This window comes from Oryctolagus cuniculus, chromosome 2 (assembly GCF_964237555.1).
Source record: "Oryctolagus cuniculus chromosome 2, mOryCun1.1, whole genome shotgun sequence".
Classification (NCBI taxonomy): Eukaryota; Metazoa; Chordata; class Mammalia; order Lagomorpha; family Leporidae; genus Oryctolagus; species Oryctolagus cuniculus.
In genome coordinates, this window is record NC_091433.1 from 160,363,976 (window position 1) to 160,384,345 (window position 20,370).

At 42.1% G+C, this 20,370-nt stretch overlaps 1 protein-coding gene across 7 annotated transcripts in view; it reads right to left on the reverse strand.

Annotated features, from left to right (window-relative positions):
* The window catches only part of EML4 (EMAP like 4), a 180,354-nt gene that overhangs the window by 75,630 nt on the left and 84,354 nt on the right, over positions 1 to 20,370 (reverse strand). For all 7 annotated transcript variants that reach the window (XM_008254479.4, XM_008254478.4, XM_070069207.1 and 4 more), the window contains one exon: positions 13,534 to 13,716. In XM_008254479.4, the coding sequence (XP_008252701.1) occupies positions 13,534 to 13,716 (183 nt within the window). The remainder of the gene's footprint in view (positions 1 to 13,533; positions 13,717 to 20,370) is intronic.

Here is a 20,370-nt window from a genome sequence, read left to right on the forward strand (position 1 = left end):
ATCATATCAAAACACAGCAGCAGAAAAGCGACGCTGCCAAAATGCATCTAGGTTCATTCTGTTAGCTAATGGTTTGCTCCCCACACAAAGCAGCTTTTAAGTATATTACTCAAAGTCGTACCTTAAGTAAGTCATAATTCTCCACATCATTAATCTTCAGAAATAGCGCGTTTTTTTTTTTTAAGATTTATTTATTTGTTTGAAAGTCAATTACACAAAGGGAGAAGGAGAGGCACAGAGAGAGGCACAGAGAGAGAGAGAGAGAGAGACAGAGAGAGACAGAGAGAGACAGAGAGAGACAGAGAGAAAGAGAGAGGTCTTCCATCCACTGGTTCACTCACTCCCCAACTGGTCGCAAAGCTGGAGCTGCGCCGATACAAAATGAGGAGCCAGGAGCCTCTTCCGGGTCTCCCACGTGGGTGCAGGGGCCCAAGCATGTGAGCCATCTTGCACTGCTTTCCCAGGCCACAGCAGAGAGCTGGATCAGAACTGGAGTAGCTGGGACTCGAACCGGTGCCCATATGGGATGCGGGCACTTCAGCCAGTGACTTTACCTGCTACGCCACAGCACCGGTCCTAATAGCTCAGGTTTTGTTGAAATTGTGAATTTTAAATCATTTTTTAAAAAGATTTATTTATTTATTTATTTAAAAGTCAAAGTTGCACAGAGATTGAAGGAGAGGCAGAGAGAGAGAGAGAGAGAGAGAGGGAGGGAGGGAGGGAGGGAGGTCTTCCATCCGCTGGTTTACTCCCAAATTGGTTGCAATGGACAGAGCTGTGCCAATCGGAAGCCAGGAGCCAAGAGCTTCTTCCGGGTCTCCCATGCGGGTGCCAAATGCCAAAGCATTTGGGCCATCTTCTACTGCTTTCCCAGGGCATAGCAGAGAGCTGGATCGGAAGTGGATCAGCCGGGACTTGAACTGGTGCCCCTATGGGATGCCGGCACTGCAGGCAGTGGCTTTACCCACTATGCCACAGTGCCAGCCCCGAATTTTAAATCTCAAAGCAAAATGCTAAATCCTAGCGTGTTACTGCAAATAAATACAGCATATAATGTAAAATAGCCTCTACTTTCTTAACTTACACAGAAGGAACGGGATAAATGTGTGATGGGTATGATCAGGAAGATTCAAGGTCACAAGATAAAATCATCAGATCTACTGGGGTGGGAGAGGAGGCGTGTAGATTAGGATTTGATAGGCACTAATTATTTGCAGGTAAACTGCATACAATATACTCTGCTATTCAAGTCATAAAGCAGTTGCTTCTTCTGATATTTCTCCTACATCCCCAATTCTTTGGGTTCCTTTTTCTCTGTGACTCTGACTCTATACCCATTTTCCACTCTGCCTTTGCAAAGGAGTTGGTGTGTGGTGCAGAAAGTTAACATGCACTTGCAACACCAGCACCTCATATTAGAACACTGGTTCAAGTCCTGGTTCTTCTCCTTCCCATCCAGCTTCCGCTAATGTGCCTGGAAAGGCAGCAGAAGATGGCCCAAGTATATGGGAGACCATGATAGAGTTCCTGCCCCTCACTTCAGCCTGGCCCAGACCTGGCTGGTGTGGCTATTTGGGGAGTAAACCAATGAATGGAAGATATATTCACTCTTTCTGCCTTTCAAATAAATAAATAATTTTATAAAGCAAATAATAAAGATCAATTTCAGGAAATAATTTGAGTCCTTTAAAGGATGGGCAAAATTTTCATCAGGAAAAGGGCAAAGACAGCATATGGAGGAAGAACTCTGGTTGAAACTCAATCTTTTATTTATTTCAAATTTCCTATCACAAGTTCCATAGCTCCAACTGTACGCCTCTTCCACATACTTCACTTTCAAGATCCTTGCCATCTTTTTCAATCTGTCAGTTGTTTGGGTTCATTTATTTTGAGAAGACTGAATACTACATGTGCTCCATCTAATTTTACCTGTACATTTCTTTTCTCTTGTCTTACAGAAGGTCAACCCTTAGTCCTTTCAACTCCTGAACATTAATTTTTTAAAGATATATTTTAAGAGGAAATGACATAGAAGCACTTGACTCTCATAGAAAAATGGTTCTCTGTGATAACTGCTGTGCACTCTGATGCAGTGTATACCAATATATTCCCACACACAAGAGCAACTTCAAAGGCTCTGAGGTCTGAGGTATCCAGTCCTACCTGGAGCAGACATGCAGCACAGCAGTTCAGCTACCACCTGGGAACACCACATCCAGTTTTCCAAGTGCCTGGTTTGAGCCCCAGCTACTGTGCTTCTGATTCAGCTTCCTACTAATATGTACCCTGGGAGGCAGCAGATGATGGTTCAAGTATTTGGATCTTTGCCATGTATGTTGGGGGAGCCAGAATGAGTTCTAGAGTCCTGGTTTCAGCCTGGCCCCACCCCAGCTACTGCAGGCATTTAGGGAGTGAAACACTGCATGGAAGATCTGTCTCCATGTGTCTCTCTGCTTTTCAAATAAAATGAAAATAATTATGTATATATAAAATTTTAAATTATGGGCCCTTCTAAGAAAATTTACAGTTTTCCATCCTGACAAATATAATATACTTATCAACAATATTTATAGCGAACCCATGACAATCCCTGATGTTTCTCTAATGTTATTTGGGGTAGGAGCCAAAAGATAATCAATATCTGTGTTTTTGTACTTCAAATCTACATGTTAGGAACATCTCTTTTAAAGAATTGACCTCTACATTTCAACTTTGCCTCTGGTTCTTTTATTTCTCGAGTGGCAATCATAATGCTTATTATCCGGTTTACCAGAAGTTTCTTTGTTTAAATAACTGATTACAACCTCCAGAAAAATTTGACATTTTTACTTCTACATCATTGTATACTAACAGCTTGACTTCACATAATGCCACTAGGCTGTATTCTCAAATTACATTCATTTGGTCACCCAAGAGGTCTTAATGGATTTCCCAGGCACCAGTTGTGGCATAATTTGTCTTCCTAGCAGTTAAAACTGCCAAACTATTCCCTAGGCCTCCGTTTTTGCTCCAGAATACAGATTTTTTTTTTCCTTCTGGCAAGGATTCAGTGGCCACTGGTGCGTATATTATGAACACATGGCGTCAAAAGGAAAGAATTCTGACAAAGAAGGTATATGAGAAATTTAGATGACAAGCTATTTTAAAAACTATCGGGGAAATTTGCTACCTCAGTTAAGTGTCTGGCATAAAATAATCAAGGGAAGAATAGGGCTTAGCTTTTAATATTGCTGGCACACTGGAGAAGATAAGCTAAAAGAAAAAAACCCTATTTACTGAAATGATTAGGTAGGTGTGTTTCTGATTGTGGCATTTATTGAATGGCATTACGACCGTGAAGTGACAGCCGAATTTCAGTAAAGCATCAGCACACACATCATTAATATTTGGTGTTAACCATACATGAAGCCAAGTCATGTCTGCTATATCATCACTGTCTAGCAAAGCTATAATACTTGTCTTAAGCAACAGGGAAGTTAACCTATCTCTTCAATCACAGCTTCATAAAAGGATTCTACCCTATTTACCCATACAGGGTTTAATATGACCTCACAAGAAAAACCCTCTAGAAAATTCAAATACCTTATGAAGAGGATAGTGTGCACTGTTGTATTACAAATTTATGTGAAAGTGAATACCTATAAATTCTAATTACTGTGGGCTAAAATTTGTCCACAGAATCGAAAATGGCTTTACTTTTTAATTATAGGGGTTTTTAAAAAAAGCAAAAATCCCTATAAAATAATTTCATAAAAGTGGGAAATTAGCTTAGTGATTAAAATGCCAATTTTGGTGCCTATCTACCATGTCTAAGAGTGCCTGGGTTCAAAGCATGGATCCAGCACGTGATGCTTGTTTTCCAGGAGGCACAGGTAATAGCTCAAGTAACTGGGCTCCTGTTACTCACATGGGAGACCTGTATTGAGTTCCTGATTTTGGGCTTTGGCTTGGCCCTGGCCGCTGCAGGCATCTGGGGAATAAACCAGCAGATGGGAGCACTTTCTCTGTCCCTCTGCCTCTCAAATAATAACTTTTTAAAAATACTTGGGCCGGCGCCGCGGCTCACTAGGCTAATCCTCCGCCTAGCGGCGCCGGCACACCGGGTTCTAGTCCCGGTCGGGGCGCCGGATTCTGTCCCGGTTGCCCCTCTTCCAGGCCAGCCCTCTGCTGTGGCCAGGGAGTGCAGTAGAGGATGGCCCAGGTGCTTGGGCCCTGCACCCCATGGGAGACCAGGAAAAGCACCTGGCTCCTGGCTCCTGCCATCGGATCAGCGCGGTGCGCCGGCCGCAGCGCGCCGGCCGCGGCGGCCATTGGAGGGTGAACCAACGGCAAAAGGAAGACCTTTCTCTCTGTCTCTCTCTCACTGTCCACTCTGCCTGTCAAAAAAAAAAAAAAAAAAAAAAAAAAAAAAAAAAAACACACACACTAAATAATTTGGAAAAAATATATTATTTTAAAATTTTTCTTAGAAAGTTTATTCTATATTTCCATGCCACTAACATGTTAATCCTATTTGATGTCAAAAATCATAGCTGACTCTGTACAGTGATCTGCCATCAAGGAGACCCAACAGGCCAGTCCACTGCATTGGTTTTCAACGAGGAAAGCCTGGGCTTCAGCAGAAGTCAGCTTATGAAGAGCCCTGACAGCTCTGCCAGCCAAGAGTTGGATCACTGGAAAAGGAACTGCCCTGGAGTCGAAGGACGCCCAGGTCAGAGCCACAGATCTTGCTGGCTCTAAGCTGAAAAACCCTTCACTTGGCCCAGCTTCCAAAGTGACCACCAACGCTGAGAGGATGCCCAAGTAGGTCAGAAACATTGCTGGCAGAACTGTAAATTTCCTGTTAGAATTGCCACCTGGCTTTACCTAGCCAGCTCTCCTCCCAGGCCAGCTAGGTAATGGAAGTCAACAGGGTGCCTTCCCCAAGGAGGTTCACACCTCCCTTAGGATGTACCCCATGTGAAGAGATAGATAGGCCTGGGCCTCATAACTAACAAGGCCTTAAAAACCCACCAGATTATTATCAATCCCCTTCTGTCAGTTTCTATTTGTCTCTCAATCAGAAAACTTAGTCGTGGCTTAGATAGCACCTATCTTAGGTCCTCTAGTAATGACTCTGTCCTTTGTTCTAGACCCTGTCTAGTCTATCTGGGGCCTTCATTCCTTTATAATCATAACCTCTCTATTCTTGTCTTTTATACTACAGTGTCTGTTTAAGTGTTTACAGGAGGTGATAATAAAACTGAACCAAGGCCTTCAGCAACCAGGCGGTCAACCAAATGCTGCTACAGGGACATACTCGGCTCCTCTCCCAGGAGACAGTGGCTTGAGACATTGCCCCATGCCAGCGAAGGGTACTTCGTTGCCCCATGTCAGCAGGAAGTAGCTCTAAAGACAGATCATTGTCCCTCCACCCTTCCTGGACTCTTGGAACTAATGTAATCACATACAACTGCTTTATAAAAAACAAAAGGGGGGAATGTTAGTAAAATGGCATAGTCTTATCAATGGAGTGATCTACACCCTGACACCATCCTAGGCTCTAGCCCCGCCACCATTGCTGGAAGCCAGGTAGCCACTTGGCCCAACCACAAGTGTCAGTCCTACCCCCACCCTAATGGGATTCGCTGTTCCTACTTCCCTGCCCGTCCCATGGCAAAGCTTTAAAAGGACCTGTTCCTGAACATGTGGCTCTCTCTCTTCCTCTCCGTCTCCTGACATCTGTCTCTGTCTCTCTCTCTCTTATGATCTCCTTCTCCCTCTTTTCCTTCTTCACCCCTTTCCTCCATTCTGTCAGGTTTCCCCCAATAAACTCTTTCCCTTAAAAAAAATAGCTGATCTATTTTGGACTACATGCAAATACCAACTTTTTTTTTTGGACACAATTTTATTTTTTTATTATTATTTTTTAAAGATTTACTTATTTATTTGAAAGGCAGAGCAACAGAGAGAGAGAGAGATAAGGAGATGAATAGAGAAAGAGATTTCTATCCACTGGTTTACTCTCCAAATGGCCCCAGCAGCCGGGGCTAGGCTGGGCTGATGCAAATACATGCAAATACCAACGTTAAAGAGTCAATATTTCGAGCCGGTGCCACGACTCACTAGGCTAATCCTCCGCCTTGCGGCGCCGGCACACTGGGTTCTAGTCCCAGTCGGGGCGCCGGATTCTGTCCCGGTTGCCCCTCTTCCAGGCCAGCTCTCTGCTGTGACCAGGGAGTGCAGTGGAGGATGGCCCAAGTCCTTGGGCCCTGCACCCCATGGGAGACCAGGAGAAGCACCTGGCTCCTGCCTCTGGATCAGCGCGGTGCGCCGGCCACGGCGGCCATTGGAGTGTGAACCAACGGCAAAAGGAAGACCTTTCTCTGTCTCTCTGTCACTGTCCACTCTGCCTGTCAAAAAAAAAAAAAAGTCAATATTTCTTCCAATTACCTTATGTAGTATACTGTGAATTCTCAGAAAAAGCTGTTGCCGTTAACAAAATTATGAAGCTCTATCTATTTCTCTTGAGGTTTTAGTATCAATACTGGAAAACATAATTGGTCAGGCCAATTTTTCAACTACAGGGAAACTATCTGTAACAATGAATTGTGCTCATCTAATAATACAATTATTTTCCTAAATTATTTACAATTAATACCCTCATCAATACATTTTATAGTTAGCTTGTGTCCATGGCAACAAAATAACTCACAGCATAATCACTAGTAGACTCCATTTCCAAATGAAAACACATTACTATGTTTGAAGAATAGCAATTGAGGGGTCAGGTGCTGCGATATAGTAGGTTAAGCTTCCACCTGCAGTTCTGGCATCCCATATGGGCATTGGTTAGTATCCTGGCTGCTTCACTTCCTCTCCAGTTCTCTGCTATGGCCTGGGAAGCACTGGAAGATGGCCCAAGTGCTTGGACCCCTGCACCCAAGTAGGAGACCCGGAAGAAGCTCCTGGCTCCTGGCTTTAGATCGACCCAGCTCTGGCAGCTGCAGCCATTTGAGGGGTAAACCAACAGATGGAAGACCTTTCTGTCTCTCCCTCTCTCTGTAACTCAAATAAATCTTTAAGAAAATAAAAATAGAAAAAATAAAAAAGAATAGTAATTGAAGCAAACGTAGGAATTACGGTTTTATAATCAACTACAAGAAACTTAGTATCTTTCTAACTAATAAGGTAACTAATAAGAATTAAGAGTTATTGGAGCTGGTGTTGTGGCATAGCAGATTAGGCCACCACCTGTGGCGCTGGCATCCCATATGGCACTGGTTGGAGTACTGGCTGCCCCACTTCCGATCCAACTCCCTGCTGGTGTGCCTAGAAAAGCAGTGGATGATGGCCCAAGTGGCTGGGCCTGACAATCACGTGGGAGACACAAAGAAAGCTTTTGGCTCTGAACTGGCTCAGCTCTGCCTATTGCGGCCATTTGGGGAATTAACTAGTGGATGGAAGCTATCTCTCTTCTCTCCAGTCTCTCTCTCTCTCTCTCTCTCTAACTCTGCCTTTCAAATAAATAAAAAAAAAATTCTTATAAAAAAAAAAAAAAAAAGAGTTGGCTCACGTGAAAAGAGAAGGTTCCAATGTAGCAGCTACAGATCACTGCATGGCTCCAGAAGTAGGTAATTCTCTACTTCAAGGGCACTAATAAAAGTGATTCTGGGCCGGTGCCACGGCTCACTAGGCTAATCCTCCACCTTGCGGCGCCGGCACACCGGGTTCTAGTCCCAGTTGGGGCACCGGATTCTGTCCCGGTTGCCCCTCTTCCAGGCCAGCCCTCTGCTGTGGCCAGGGAGTGCAGTGGAGGATGGCCCAGGTGCTTGGGCCCTGCACCCCATGGGAGACCAGGAAAAGCACCTGGCTCCTGGCTCCTGCCATCGGATCAGCGCGGTGTGCCGGCCGCAGCGCGCCGGCCGCGGCGGCCATTGGAGGGTGAACCAACGGCAAAGGAAGACCTTTCTCTCTGTCTCTCTCTCTCGCTGTCCACTCTGCCTGTCAAAAAATAAATAAATAAATAAATAAAAATAAAAAAAATAAATAAATAAAAATAAATTAAAAAAAAAAAAAGTGATTCTGGGGGCTAGCGCTGTGATGCATGGGTTAAGCCTCCACCTGCCATATCTGAGAGCTGGCTCAAGTCCTGGCTGTTCCATTTCTTATCCAGCTCCCTACTAAAGCACCTGAAAAAGCAGCAAATGATGGCCCAAGTGCTTGGACCCCTGTCACTTGCACAGGAAATCAGGATGGATTTCCTGGCTCTTGGCTTCAGCCTGGACCAGCCCTGCCATTAAGGCCATTAAGGGAGTGAACCAGTAGACGAAGATTCTGTCTCTCCTTCTGTCAGTCTACCTTTCAAATAAAATAAATTAACTAATTTAAATAAAAACTGATCTTAAACTCACTTTAGAGACAAAGAAATCATGAGCGAGGAAAACTAGGAAAGGAATAACTTTTTGAAATTTACAAAAACTAAGATTCTGGGGGATAGGAGCTACAGCTATTTAACTATATTTCTATCTCATGTCACTGCGTATGAGACAGATGTCCAGTGACTGATGTTATAATTCAAAACACTGAATTATCTGAAATTTTTTAAAAAGCAGGCCTTAAATTTCCCTTAAATGTTTCAGAATTTTCTTTACTGAAGTATCTTTGTAAATTTAAAATGAGAGGAAAGCATCCTTTAAATTTTTCTGCACTAAGATTAGAAATTACCATTGGTTTAGCACAATGAGATTTTTTATTGATTAATAATATAAGCCATTTAAAATAAACTTTTAAGAATGTTGTGTTTAGCAATCACTCATCATTTTCTATCACAGAGCTTAAAATACTTAAAGACTAGAAGCAGAGGGTACACCCATCAATATCAATAGGAAACTTCTCTCTTCGTGCAAAGTTTACTTTCCCTACAAAGCCCATATACATCAACTGGACTCCAAAATTCTCTTATAAAACTCCATTCATAACCAAATACAGGGACTGGCACTGTGGCATAGCTGGTAAAGCCGCCACCTGCAGAGCCAGCATCCCATATGAGCACCGGTTCAAGACCTGGCTGCTCTACTTCCGATCCAGCTCTCTGCTATGGCCTGGGAACATACTAGAAGATGGCCCAAGTCCTTGGGCCCCTGTACTCATGTGGGAGACCTGGAAGAAGCTCCTGGCTCCTGGCTCCTGGCTTCGGATTGGCCCAGTTCCAACCGTTATGGCCATTTGGGGAGTGAACCAGTAGATGCACCTCTCTGTAACTCTGCCTTTCAAATAAATAAATAAATCTTTTAAAAAAAATAGATTTTCTGTCTTGACTTAGGCAGTCCTTAAAGTTGATTATCAAAAAAGTTTTAAGGCCAGCACCGCAGCCAATCCTCTGCCTGCGGCACCGGCACCCCAGGTTCTAGTCCCGGTTGCTCCTCTTCCAGTCCAGCTCTCTGCTGTGACCTAGGAAGGCAGTGGAGGATGGCCCAAGTGCTGGGGCCCTGCACCAGCATGGGAGACCAGGAAGAAACACCTAGCTCCTGGATTTGGATCAGCGCAGCACGCCGGCCGCAGCAGCCATTTGGGGGGTGAACCAATGGAAAGGAAGACCTTTCTTTCTCTCTCTCTCTGTCTAACTCTGCCTGTCCAAAAAAAAAAAAAAAAAAAAAAAAAACAAAAAACAAAACAAAAAAACAACAACAACTTTTAAAATCACAATGTAACATTATTATACAAGGTTCTATCAAATTTCTTGCCGTACTCTTAACTTTCTATCTTTTGTTACTGTCAAATTTACTAACACCAGCAGAAAAAGGTCAATCTTGCCTTCTAGGCCCAGGTGTGGGAGGCAAAAGAATAGGAACCACAGTATAGGGAATAATAATATCCCCCAGTCCCTCCCAAAATTTCCTATCCCCGTACCCTCAAAGCAACTCAGCACTTCTTCATTTATCCACAGTCTTTTCTTATCAAGATTGATTTATTTATTTGAAAGGTAGGTAGAAGGAGGGGGGAAAGGGGAGTAGGGCAGGAGAGGGAAAGGGAGATGGGGAGAGAGATGGAGAGAGCATGAAAGCAACCTTCCATCCACTGTTCACTCCTCCAGCGGCCAGCCAGCGGCCAGCCAGGGCCATTCCAGACTGAAGCCAGGAGGCCATAGCACCCAGTATGGTGCCAGGCAGCAAGTGCTGCCTAGTAACCAGACCTTTAAAAAAAGTATTTATTTGAAATACAGAACAAGAGAGAGAAAGGGAAAGAGATATTTTCTATCTGCTGGTTCACTCCCCAAATGGCCACAATGCCAGGGCAGGGCCAAGCCAAGGACAGGAGACTGGAATGCTATCCTGGTCTTTACAATGGGTGGCAGAGGCCCAAGTACTTGAGCCATCTTCTGCTGCTTTCCCAGGCACATTAGCAGGGAGCTGGATGGGAAATGGAACCACAAGGAATCAACCCAGTGCTCTGATATGGGATGCTAGTGTTGCAGGCAGCATCTTGGTTTACTGTGCCAGAATGCTGGCTCATATGGTCTTTTCTAACCATTCCACATATTTATTCCTTTTTCTCTACCACTCAGTGATGTAGTATGGATAGATAGGCAGCTAGATATCTGAGTGAGTTGGAATCCTCACAACTCTGCAGGTTATCTCTGTACCTGTCAATCAAAATGCCCCCCTTTCCAGGAGGCACCTGTTTCATCCAGGACCAAGAGGAGGAAGAAGCAATGAGGAAAAATAAGATCCACGTGAAGTTTATGGAGGTGTCATAAACTTGCCAGATGGTGTCATGCAAGCTAAAACATGATATGCTCGTAAAAGAGACTAGAAACAGGGCACTCTTTTTGCTGCAGACCAGAGCTAGAGGTGCTACTTCAGTTTCCTCTCTTCCTACACCATCCCCACTCTTTTTGGCAATCCTCTGACCCATTTAGGACAAGTATTTCTCCCTGTGGGTGGCCCACACTCACAGGAGAAATGTATGGTCTCTCTCACAGTTAAATAATAAGTCCTCTTCCTATTTGTGCATCCATGTAAATGTCTTCACAGAGGATTTTTATCTCTGTGAGACAAGAACCAGGAAAATATGTTTACGTCCACATCACCAGGACCTGTCTTAGCACTCTTACAGGGTTATCATCACTGTCACCCAAGGAGGCAGTGATAAGAACTGAAACATTCAGCCCTAACAACTGAGCATATCAACTTCTACTCAGCTTCTTCTCTTTCAGAATTCTCTCAGAAACAGCAGTCCTGGCCGGCGCCGCGGCTCACTAGGCTAATCCTCCGCCTAGCGGCGCCGGCACACCGGGTTCTAGTCCCGGTCGGGGCGCCGGATTCTGTCCCGGTTGCCCCTCTTCCAGGCCAGCCCTCTGCTGTGGCCAGGGAGTGCAGTGGAGGATGGCCCAGGTGCTTGGGCCCTGCACCCCATGGGAGACCAGGAAAAGCACCTGGCTCCTGGCTCCTGCCATCGGATCAGCGCGGTGCGCCGGCCGCGGCGGCCATTGGAGGGTGAACCAACGGCAAAAGGAAGACCTTTCTCTCTGTCTCTCTCTCTCACTGTCCACTCTGCCTGTCAAAAAAAAAAAATAAATAAAAAAAAAAAAAAAAAAAAAAGAAACAGCAGTCCTTTTTCTATGGTCCAGATCTAGCTGTTGCAAGCATGTGGAAAGTGAACCAGTGGACTGATGATCTCTCCCTCTAAATCTCTCTCTCTCACTCTTTCCCTGCCATTCTGCCTTTCAAATAAAATAAATAAACTTAAAAATGTTTTTTTTTTTTTTTTTTTTTTTTTAATCTAAGATCCTTTCTGAAACTCCCGGGAAACTTGTCTCATCAATTACCACAACACCGCTTTCCATGTTGTTATTTCTATTGAGCTTTTTTTTTTTTTGGATAGATTTATTTATTTATTTGAAAGGCAGGGCCAGGGTGACAGACAGGGAGAGTTAGAGATCTTCCATGAGTTGGTTCAACCCCTAAATGCCTACAATAGCCAGGGTTGGGCCAGTCTGAAGCCATGCGTAGGAGGGGTCCAAGTACTTGGGCAATCCTCTATTGCCTTCTCAGGTACATTAGCAGGGAGCTGGACTGAAGGCAAAGAAGCTGGGAATTGAACCAGTACTTTGATATGGGATGCTAGAACACACCATACCACAACATCAGCTGCACTCTGTTGTCTTTTTGTTTTTAATAATGCATCTTTGTCTTGAAGTCTAAAGTGTGTTTATATTTAAAAAAAAAAAAAGGCTTTCAATTTAGCATTCTCTTCTAATTGTTATCATCTTCCCCATTCAGATGAATTTTTTGAAAAAGTGGCTATATTGGTCTTCTCAATTCTCAATTCTTGCTTCTTAAAACATTGAGTATAATTTCTAATCATATTATTTTATTATAAATCCTTTTGGAGAAGCTTGCAACATTCACATAAATACCAAACCAATGGTCACTCCTCATTCTTTTTAACTTTTCTGTAGCAGCTGGCAACACAATCACTTATTTGCTACGATGAAGTGCTGGCGCTCCCATGGAACTATCCTGGGCCTTCCTCTCATTTGACATCATCTTTCAATGGCTTCAACTGTCATCCACAGGCTAAACATTCCTAAATTGTTATTGCTAGACAAATCAAACTCATGCACTAAGCTCTATAATTCAGCTATCCATATGTATCTCTATATTCCATATAAACCTCCAACCCAGCATTCAAACACTAAATTTCTAATCTTTCTTCCAAATCTGCTTCTCCCATCCTGTACTCTCTCCTACCTATCAAGAATCTGGAAGTTACATAAGACTCCTCCTTAGGCTAATAATTTACATTGACTTACTTTACTAAGGAGGTAGTCTAATAAGTGTCCTCACTTTCCCCACTAACAAAATGAAGACATTGTGTCCATCCCCATCTACTATACCAAGAAATTAGTAAACTAGATAAAACGTATGTCCAAATGCTTGATAATGTGAAAGGATTTAAAATTCATTCTTGGTGACTGAATGAAAGGAAAGGCTAGTATATCTGGTCCAAACTCAAAGCAGTAAGTCCTTATGACTATTTTTATTAACTTTGAAAATTCCCAATAACCTGAAAATTAAATTTCTCAATGTATTATGGTTGGACAAAGTTTCAGAGTTTAAATTAATATCTTCAGAATTCTATTGCTTAATTAAAACATAGAACTTAGAATAAAGCTACTTGAACTATAATAATTTTAATGTTTCTCTAATGATAATAGGTTTGATTTAAAAAATATATACATATATGAGTGCCTATCTACTATGTTCATGATAGAAAGAATGGGAAACACAAAAAAGATTCCATTTCTATCCTCAGAAAATTAATTATCTAGTTGGATACTAAGTTCACACAAATACTATGACATAAAAGTATGAAAGTGCCATTAATGGCATTAAAAATTTCTAATTTAAAATTATAAAATTTCATACTTCCTTGGAAATAAAAAGGAAATGGAGAAAAAGTAATCCAAGAAACTAATTTTGTATTGCCAATTTTAATGTTTAGAAAAATATTGCAAAAGCAAGACTTTTTTTCATCACACATAATTACCTTTACTTGGGACTGATTTTTTCACTGAGGCCACATGATCTTCAGAGATTGCAAGACGTCTCAGAACATCAGCCAAAGCTGCCTTTAACAGAGTGATTTCATCTTCCTGTTGTTGGACTCGTAACTCCAGGGCTGAGAGGCGATCCTGAACATCAGACGTACTTGCAGCAGAAATACTATCATCTAGAAAACATGAAGAAAATATGAAATATTAACTGCTTGAGAAATAATCTTTCTGTTAAGATAAACTATACCAATATGGGTCTGGTATTATAGTTCAGCAGGTTAAGCTTCCATTTGTGATATCTGAATCCCACACCGGAGTACTAGTTCCAGTCCTGGCTACTTCTAATCCAGCTTCCTGCTAATCCATCTTGGGAGGCAGCAGATGATGGCTCAAGTGCTTGGGTACCTGCCACTGAAGTAGAAGACCCAGATGGAGTTCCAGGTTCCTGGCTTCAGCCCGGTCCATTGTAACCATATGGGAATTGAACCAGTGAATGGAAGATCTCAAGTGCTCTTTCTCTGCCTTTCAAATCTTTTAAAAACATAATAAAATTAAAACAAATAAAATTAAAACCTGTATAAGTCTTTTGAAGCAAAGTAATTTGAACAAACAGCCTCACCAGGTATATACAGATTAACTTCTATGAAGATTTTCATAGACATTTCAATTAATTTAGCATAAGTTTTAAATTTTGACAAATAATTAAAATGACTGTTTTCCAAGTACTGCATGCTCACACTTGTAGGCCCTGCTCTGCTCTCTGTGCATATCCATTTGTAGCCACCATAAGCAGCTAGGAGTCTGGTGTTGACTTTTTTCTTTAAAAAGTTTAATTTTATTTACTCAAAAGGCAGAATTATAGAGAGAGCAGGACAGAGAGAGATCTTTTGTCTGATGGTTTACTGTCCAAATGGGTGCAACAGCCAGAGCTGGACAAGGCTAGGAGCCCAGAATTACATCGAGGTCTCCCTGGTGGGTGGCAAGGGTTCAAGTATTTGGGCCATCTTCCACTGTTTTCCCAGGCACATAAGTAGGGAGCTGGATTGGAAATGGAGCAGTCAGGACTTGAATCAGTGCTCATGCTGGCACTGAAAGCAAAGGTTTAACCCACTGTGCCACAATATTGGCCCCAGCCAAGCCTTTTGATGAATACATTTAGTAACTAGGAGCAGGACTAGCTCTGGGAAAAATTTGAGGAATGGCAAAATCAGATCTTATCTTTTGATAGTAAAAATCTAACCATAAAAACTGGGCACTGTGAAAACAATACTTGTACCCTGGGAAAGTAGTATGAAGAAACCACACCTGTGGCAGGAAAAAAAAAAACAAAAACAAAAAAAAAAACCAGCCTATCTGCACCTTTACAGGCAGTGTCCTGCTCAAGAGCAGGATGGGAAGGAAAGCACAACAACAGGAAAATCCAGACAGGAGTGAGTGGTGGACTGCATCATGAACAAACGTCACCTGTCATTGGCTCTTTCCAAAAGCAGAACAAGAATGCTATCATCACACTGAACAGGATTAGCTGCAAGAATGAATGAGCTAAATTTAATGGGCAAATTTCCACACTTTTTTCACTACTATGTGCAATTATTTTCATCACAAACATTTTACATGCAACTATTTCACAGTGTTGGCTTAATTAGAATCATCCTTAGTTAAAAAGGGTATTTGTGCTTAAAATTTAAAAAAAGAAAGAAAAAAGATTTTCCCCATGGTTAAATTTTCTTGATTTTTATACCATCACCTTAATTGGTTTTCTTACCAAAATGTTCCATATGTATCACTTTGGAAATGAGAGAGAAAAATTATCTCTTTTAATTATACCATTTTTTTTCCATGAAGATCAAAAAGGACTACAAATCGCTTCCATTCTACTTCACCCAACACCTTCATTAACAATGATCAGAAAGCACTCTCTCAATCTGCACAAAACCCAATACTGCTATTATGTAGTCAGCAGAAGTCTTTTGTTCCTCCTTTCTCCTCCTAATAACCCAACTTCTCTAAAAATAAGTTAAGATTTCTGAGTGGACAGGTAGCCTGCCAGTTAAGATGCTGATTAAAATGGTGGCATCCCACATCAGTTTGCTGCTTGGCGAACCCTGGTAAGCACAGATGATGGCCCAAGTGATTAGATTCCATTTGAGAATCTGGACTGATTTCTTCCTTTAAAAAAAAAAATTTTTTTTTTTTATTTGACAGGTAGAGTTATAGACAGTGAGAGAGAGACAGAGAGAAAAGGTCTTCCTTCTGTTGGTTCACTCCCTAAATGGCCGCTACAGCTGGTGCTGCGCCAATCCAAAGCCAGGAGCCAGGTGCTTCTTCCTGGTCTCCCATGTAGGTGCAGGGGCCCAAACACTTGGGCCATCCTCCACTGCCCTCCTGGACCACAGCAGAGAGCTGGACTGGAAGAGGAGCAACCAGGACTAGAACTCAGTGCCCATATGGGATGCCAGCACCGCAGGCAGAGGATTAACTAAGTGAGCCATGGCGCCAGCCCTTGGACTGATTTCTAAGCTCCCAACTTCAACCTGGCCCAATCCTGGTTGTGGTAGGCATCTGGGAAATGAACCATCAGATGGGAGCTTCCTCAGTCCCTCTTAGAAATTTTTAAAATTTTAAAGTATGGTTTCTATAAAGCCCATATGTAACACTGGTATTAACAACAAGATAAACAAAAAAAGACTATTTAAATGTTTAGCTATACCACAACAATTACATACTATTTCCAAAGCTATATAATTTTAGAGTACACTGTTGAGTAAATCAGAATCCCACATGTAGATGTAAAGATCAACTACTCTTGGTTAATTCACTATAATTCAAGGGGAAATAACTAATTGTGAAAAAACAAACTTTAGTGTGGAACGGTGGGTTAACGCCCTGGCATGAAGCGCCGGCATCCCATATGGGCGCCGGTTCCAGTCCCGGCTGCTCCTCTTCCGATCCAGCTCTCTGCTATGGCCTGGGAAAGCAGTAGAGGATGGCCCAAGTCCTTGGGCCACTGCACCCACGTGGGAGACCTGGAAGAAGCTCCTGGCTTCAGATTGGCGCAGCTCTGGCCATTGCAGCCATCTGGGGAGTAAACCAGTGGATGGAAGACCTCTCTGTCTCTACCTCTCTCTGTAACTCTTTCAAATAAATAAAATAAATCTTAAAAAAAAAAAAAAAAAAAAAAAAAAACAAACAAACAAACAAACTTTAGGCACGATTGTTCACAAAGGCAGAGATGTTAAACTCCAAGCTACTTAAGAAAAGGGCTGGTAAGGACAATTTCACCTTAGAAATTTGTATAGTAGGTGCTGGTGTTGTGCTGTAGTAGGTTAAGCCACCACCTGATATGCCAGCATCCTATATGGGTGCCAGTTCGAGACCCAGCTGCTCTACTTCCAATGCAGCTCCCTGCTAATGGCCTGGTAAAGCAGTGGAAAACGGTCCAAGTGTTTGGGTTCCTGGTCCCGTGTAGGAGACCCAGAAGAAGCTCTGGGCTTCAGCCTGGCATAGCCCTAGCTGTTGAGGCCATTTGGTGAGTCAACCTGTGGACAGATTTCTCTAACTCTACCTTTCAAATAAATTTTTAAAAATCTTAAAAAAAATTTTTGTATTTGATGTCTTTTTCATTTCCATGGTAGTCTAGCTGAATTGCAGCTGATCTATACTCTTTGTAAGTGTGTTAGACTCCGGTCACTATTTTTTCTGTCTAGAAAGCTTTCCTATTCCTTTCTTTCAATAAGAACAGCAGCTCTTTTCTTCTGGGTCACTCTGCCAATTTTTAGATAAAATTGTTTATTCATGCATTTGAAAGGTACAGTGACAGAGAGAGAGAGAGATAAGAGCATACGTTATTGAGATCTTCCATCTACTGAGTCACTCCCCAAATAGCTGCAACAGCCAGTTCTGGACCAGACTGAAGCCAGGAGCCAGGAACTCCATCCTGATCTCCCATGTGGATAGAAGGGACCCAAGTACTTGAGTCATCTTCTTCTGCCTTCCAAGGAGCATTAGCAGGGAGCTGGAAGGGAAGCAGAGTAACTGAGAAGCAAAGGCGTTTCAAGGCCCTATTGGAGTTACCAAATTATGATGCCTCATTTTCCCCATCTACTATCCTATTATATTACGGAATCACATGAAATGGCCTTTTTAGTTGGTATAAATATCATTGACTATTTGGAATTTCATAAGGTTCATTTCAATACTACCACAGGAGTGGTTATGAGATATAGGCCAGGCCAAATGGAATCCTTCCAATTTCCCAGAGAGCACAGCCCATTCTCCTTGGGTTGTCAGATACAAGAATGTAGTCATAGAACTGTCAGTAGCAGAGTCCTGATCACTCTGAATTCCAGTTCTATTCTCTGAAGCATTGGACTTTCAATGCTGACTGCTACTAATCCTCCCAGCTAATTACATAAACTAATAAATTCACCTTTTACGAGCCAGCTGAACCCAAAGGTCCTGATTTAGTCAGTAAGCTAAATTGTTCATAAACTCTTCTCAATTTATGAAGGATGAGCTATATTTTTAAAATTATAATCAGTATTTATGTGGTTTTATAAACATGGAACATGCTTAATGTTCTTGGGAAGGCAACAGAGAATAGTATAAAGATTATCAGACTATAATGCAACATTTGGCTGGGTTTTAGTACCAACTTGGTAATTAACTTTTTCCTTTTAAAAGTCATTTAACTTTTATGTACACTTTTTAATGACTAAGCTTTTTGTTGTGAAATGTGAACAGTAACATGAAAAGTGGTTCAGTTTTTACCAGTCTGACAGATTACAATAGGATACAAGGACAGTATTTCAGAGGGCACAGCAAGCACAAAGTTAACTATTAATATCCTGCATTTGTATTGTTCATGTTTATTACCTCACCCCTCTCTTCACTGTCTATATTTTATTTTTGAGGAAACAGATCAAGAAAATATATAGCTTGCCCAAGGTTGCCAAACTCTGAGACTCAAATACAAACCTCTTGACTTCTGATTTAAATGTTGTTTATTCTATCTCATACTACATTCTAATAATCACTGGAGGACCAACTAATTCTAACCACAAAACCACTGAAGGAGTTTAAAAACTACTGTGATAGAATCAACTTTATGGTTTTAGAATGATCTTCATTCTATTCCTGTGGGAAAATAGAATTGAAGAGGGTAAGAGCAAGAGCAAGAAGATTAGAAAGGAGAGGCTACTATAGTAACCTACATATATGAACAGTGTTAGTGCCTAATCTAGGGTTAAGTTGACCATGTGCCTCAATTTGTCCAGGAAAAATATGTCTGCTACCTTAGTGTTAAGTATCATCATAGTGCCCCTCTATCTAACATAGTAGCAGTGCCACTGCAAAGGAGCACAGCAGCTGAAATCCACCATCCCTGTCTACTATCATGGCTCTTAAACTTTTCAGAGGCATCATTCTCTTTGAAAGTCTGATAAAAACTTATTAAATAGCATGTGAGCTCTAATGTTACACTGACTAAATCTGTTTGCCACTCATCAGTTCTGCAATGGATTTTTTAAAATTTTTAAATTTATATAAGCTGAAAATATTTCATGTATTTCATACATAGTTTAAAGAGCATGATACTTTCCACACACTCCCACTTTCCCTCTTTATTCCTTATTCTTTTAAATTTTTTTCAATGACATACTTTCAGTTTATTTTATAATCACAAGCTTAATCCTCCACTAAATAGAGAATTCATGTGATGGATGTCTTCCTGTTGAGTTTTCTCATGCTATCCCAGGCTTAGGATAATGAGATAAAATAATGCACAACACTATCAAAAATAGAAGGTTCAATTTACTACAGTGATGTTCTTTAAAGCCCTGTTTATTATTGACACAAAACTGGAAATGACTCAAAGTCCACAGAATGTCATGCAACTTGTTAAAAAATAGTAAGGTGAAGGTGAGTATAAGCTAAAACTTTGAAAAATCTACAAAATGAAGTAAGCAAACTGCAAAAAGAGTATATACTAAGTAATTTATTAGAACACATACATGGGAACCAGTATTGTGTACAGTGGGTAAAGTTGCCACTGTGACACCGACATCCCATATGGGCATGGGTTTATGTCCTGGCTCCACTCTGATCCAGCTCTCTACTAATGGCTAAGAAAAGCAGCAGAAGATAGCACGAGTGCTTGGGCCTCTGTATTTCCCTCTCCATGTGGGAAATACAAATGATGCTCCTGGCTCCTGGCTTCCTCTAGCTTCCTTCCAGCCCTAGCTGTTGCTGACACCTAGGGAGTGAAATGGCTGATTGAAACTGGCTTGTCATCTCTTGCTCGCTCTCTCCATCTTTCTCTGTAGCTCTTTGAACTAAATAAATAAATCTTTAACACACATGCACAGAAAACTTTTTTTTTTTTGACAGGCAGAGTTAGTGACAGAGAGAGAGAGAGAGAGAGAGAGAGAGAGAGAGAGAGAAAGGACTTCCTTCCGTTGGTTCACCCCCAAAATGGTTGTTGCGGTCGGCGCGCAGCGCCAATCCGAAGCCAGGAACCAGGTGCTTCCTCCTGGTCTCCTATGTGGGTGCAGGGCACAAGCACTTGGGCCATCCTCCACTGCCTTCCTGGGCCACAGCAGAGAGCTGGACTGGAAGAGGAGTAACCGGGACAGAATCCGGTGCCCCAATCGGGACTAGAACCCGGGGTGCTGGTGCTGCAGGCAGAGGATTAGCCTAGCGAGCCGTGGCACCGGCCAGAAAACACTTCTAAAAACAATACATTTCATATTTATATATGTTTATGATACATGTAGAAAATAGTTTGGGGAGCCGGCACTGTGACACAACAGGTCAAGCAGCTGTCTGTGGTA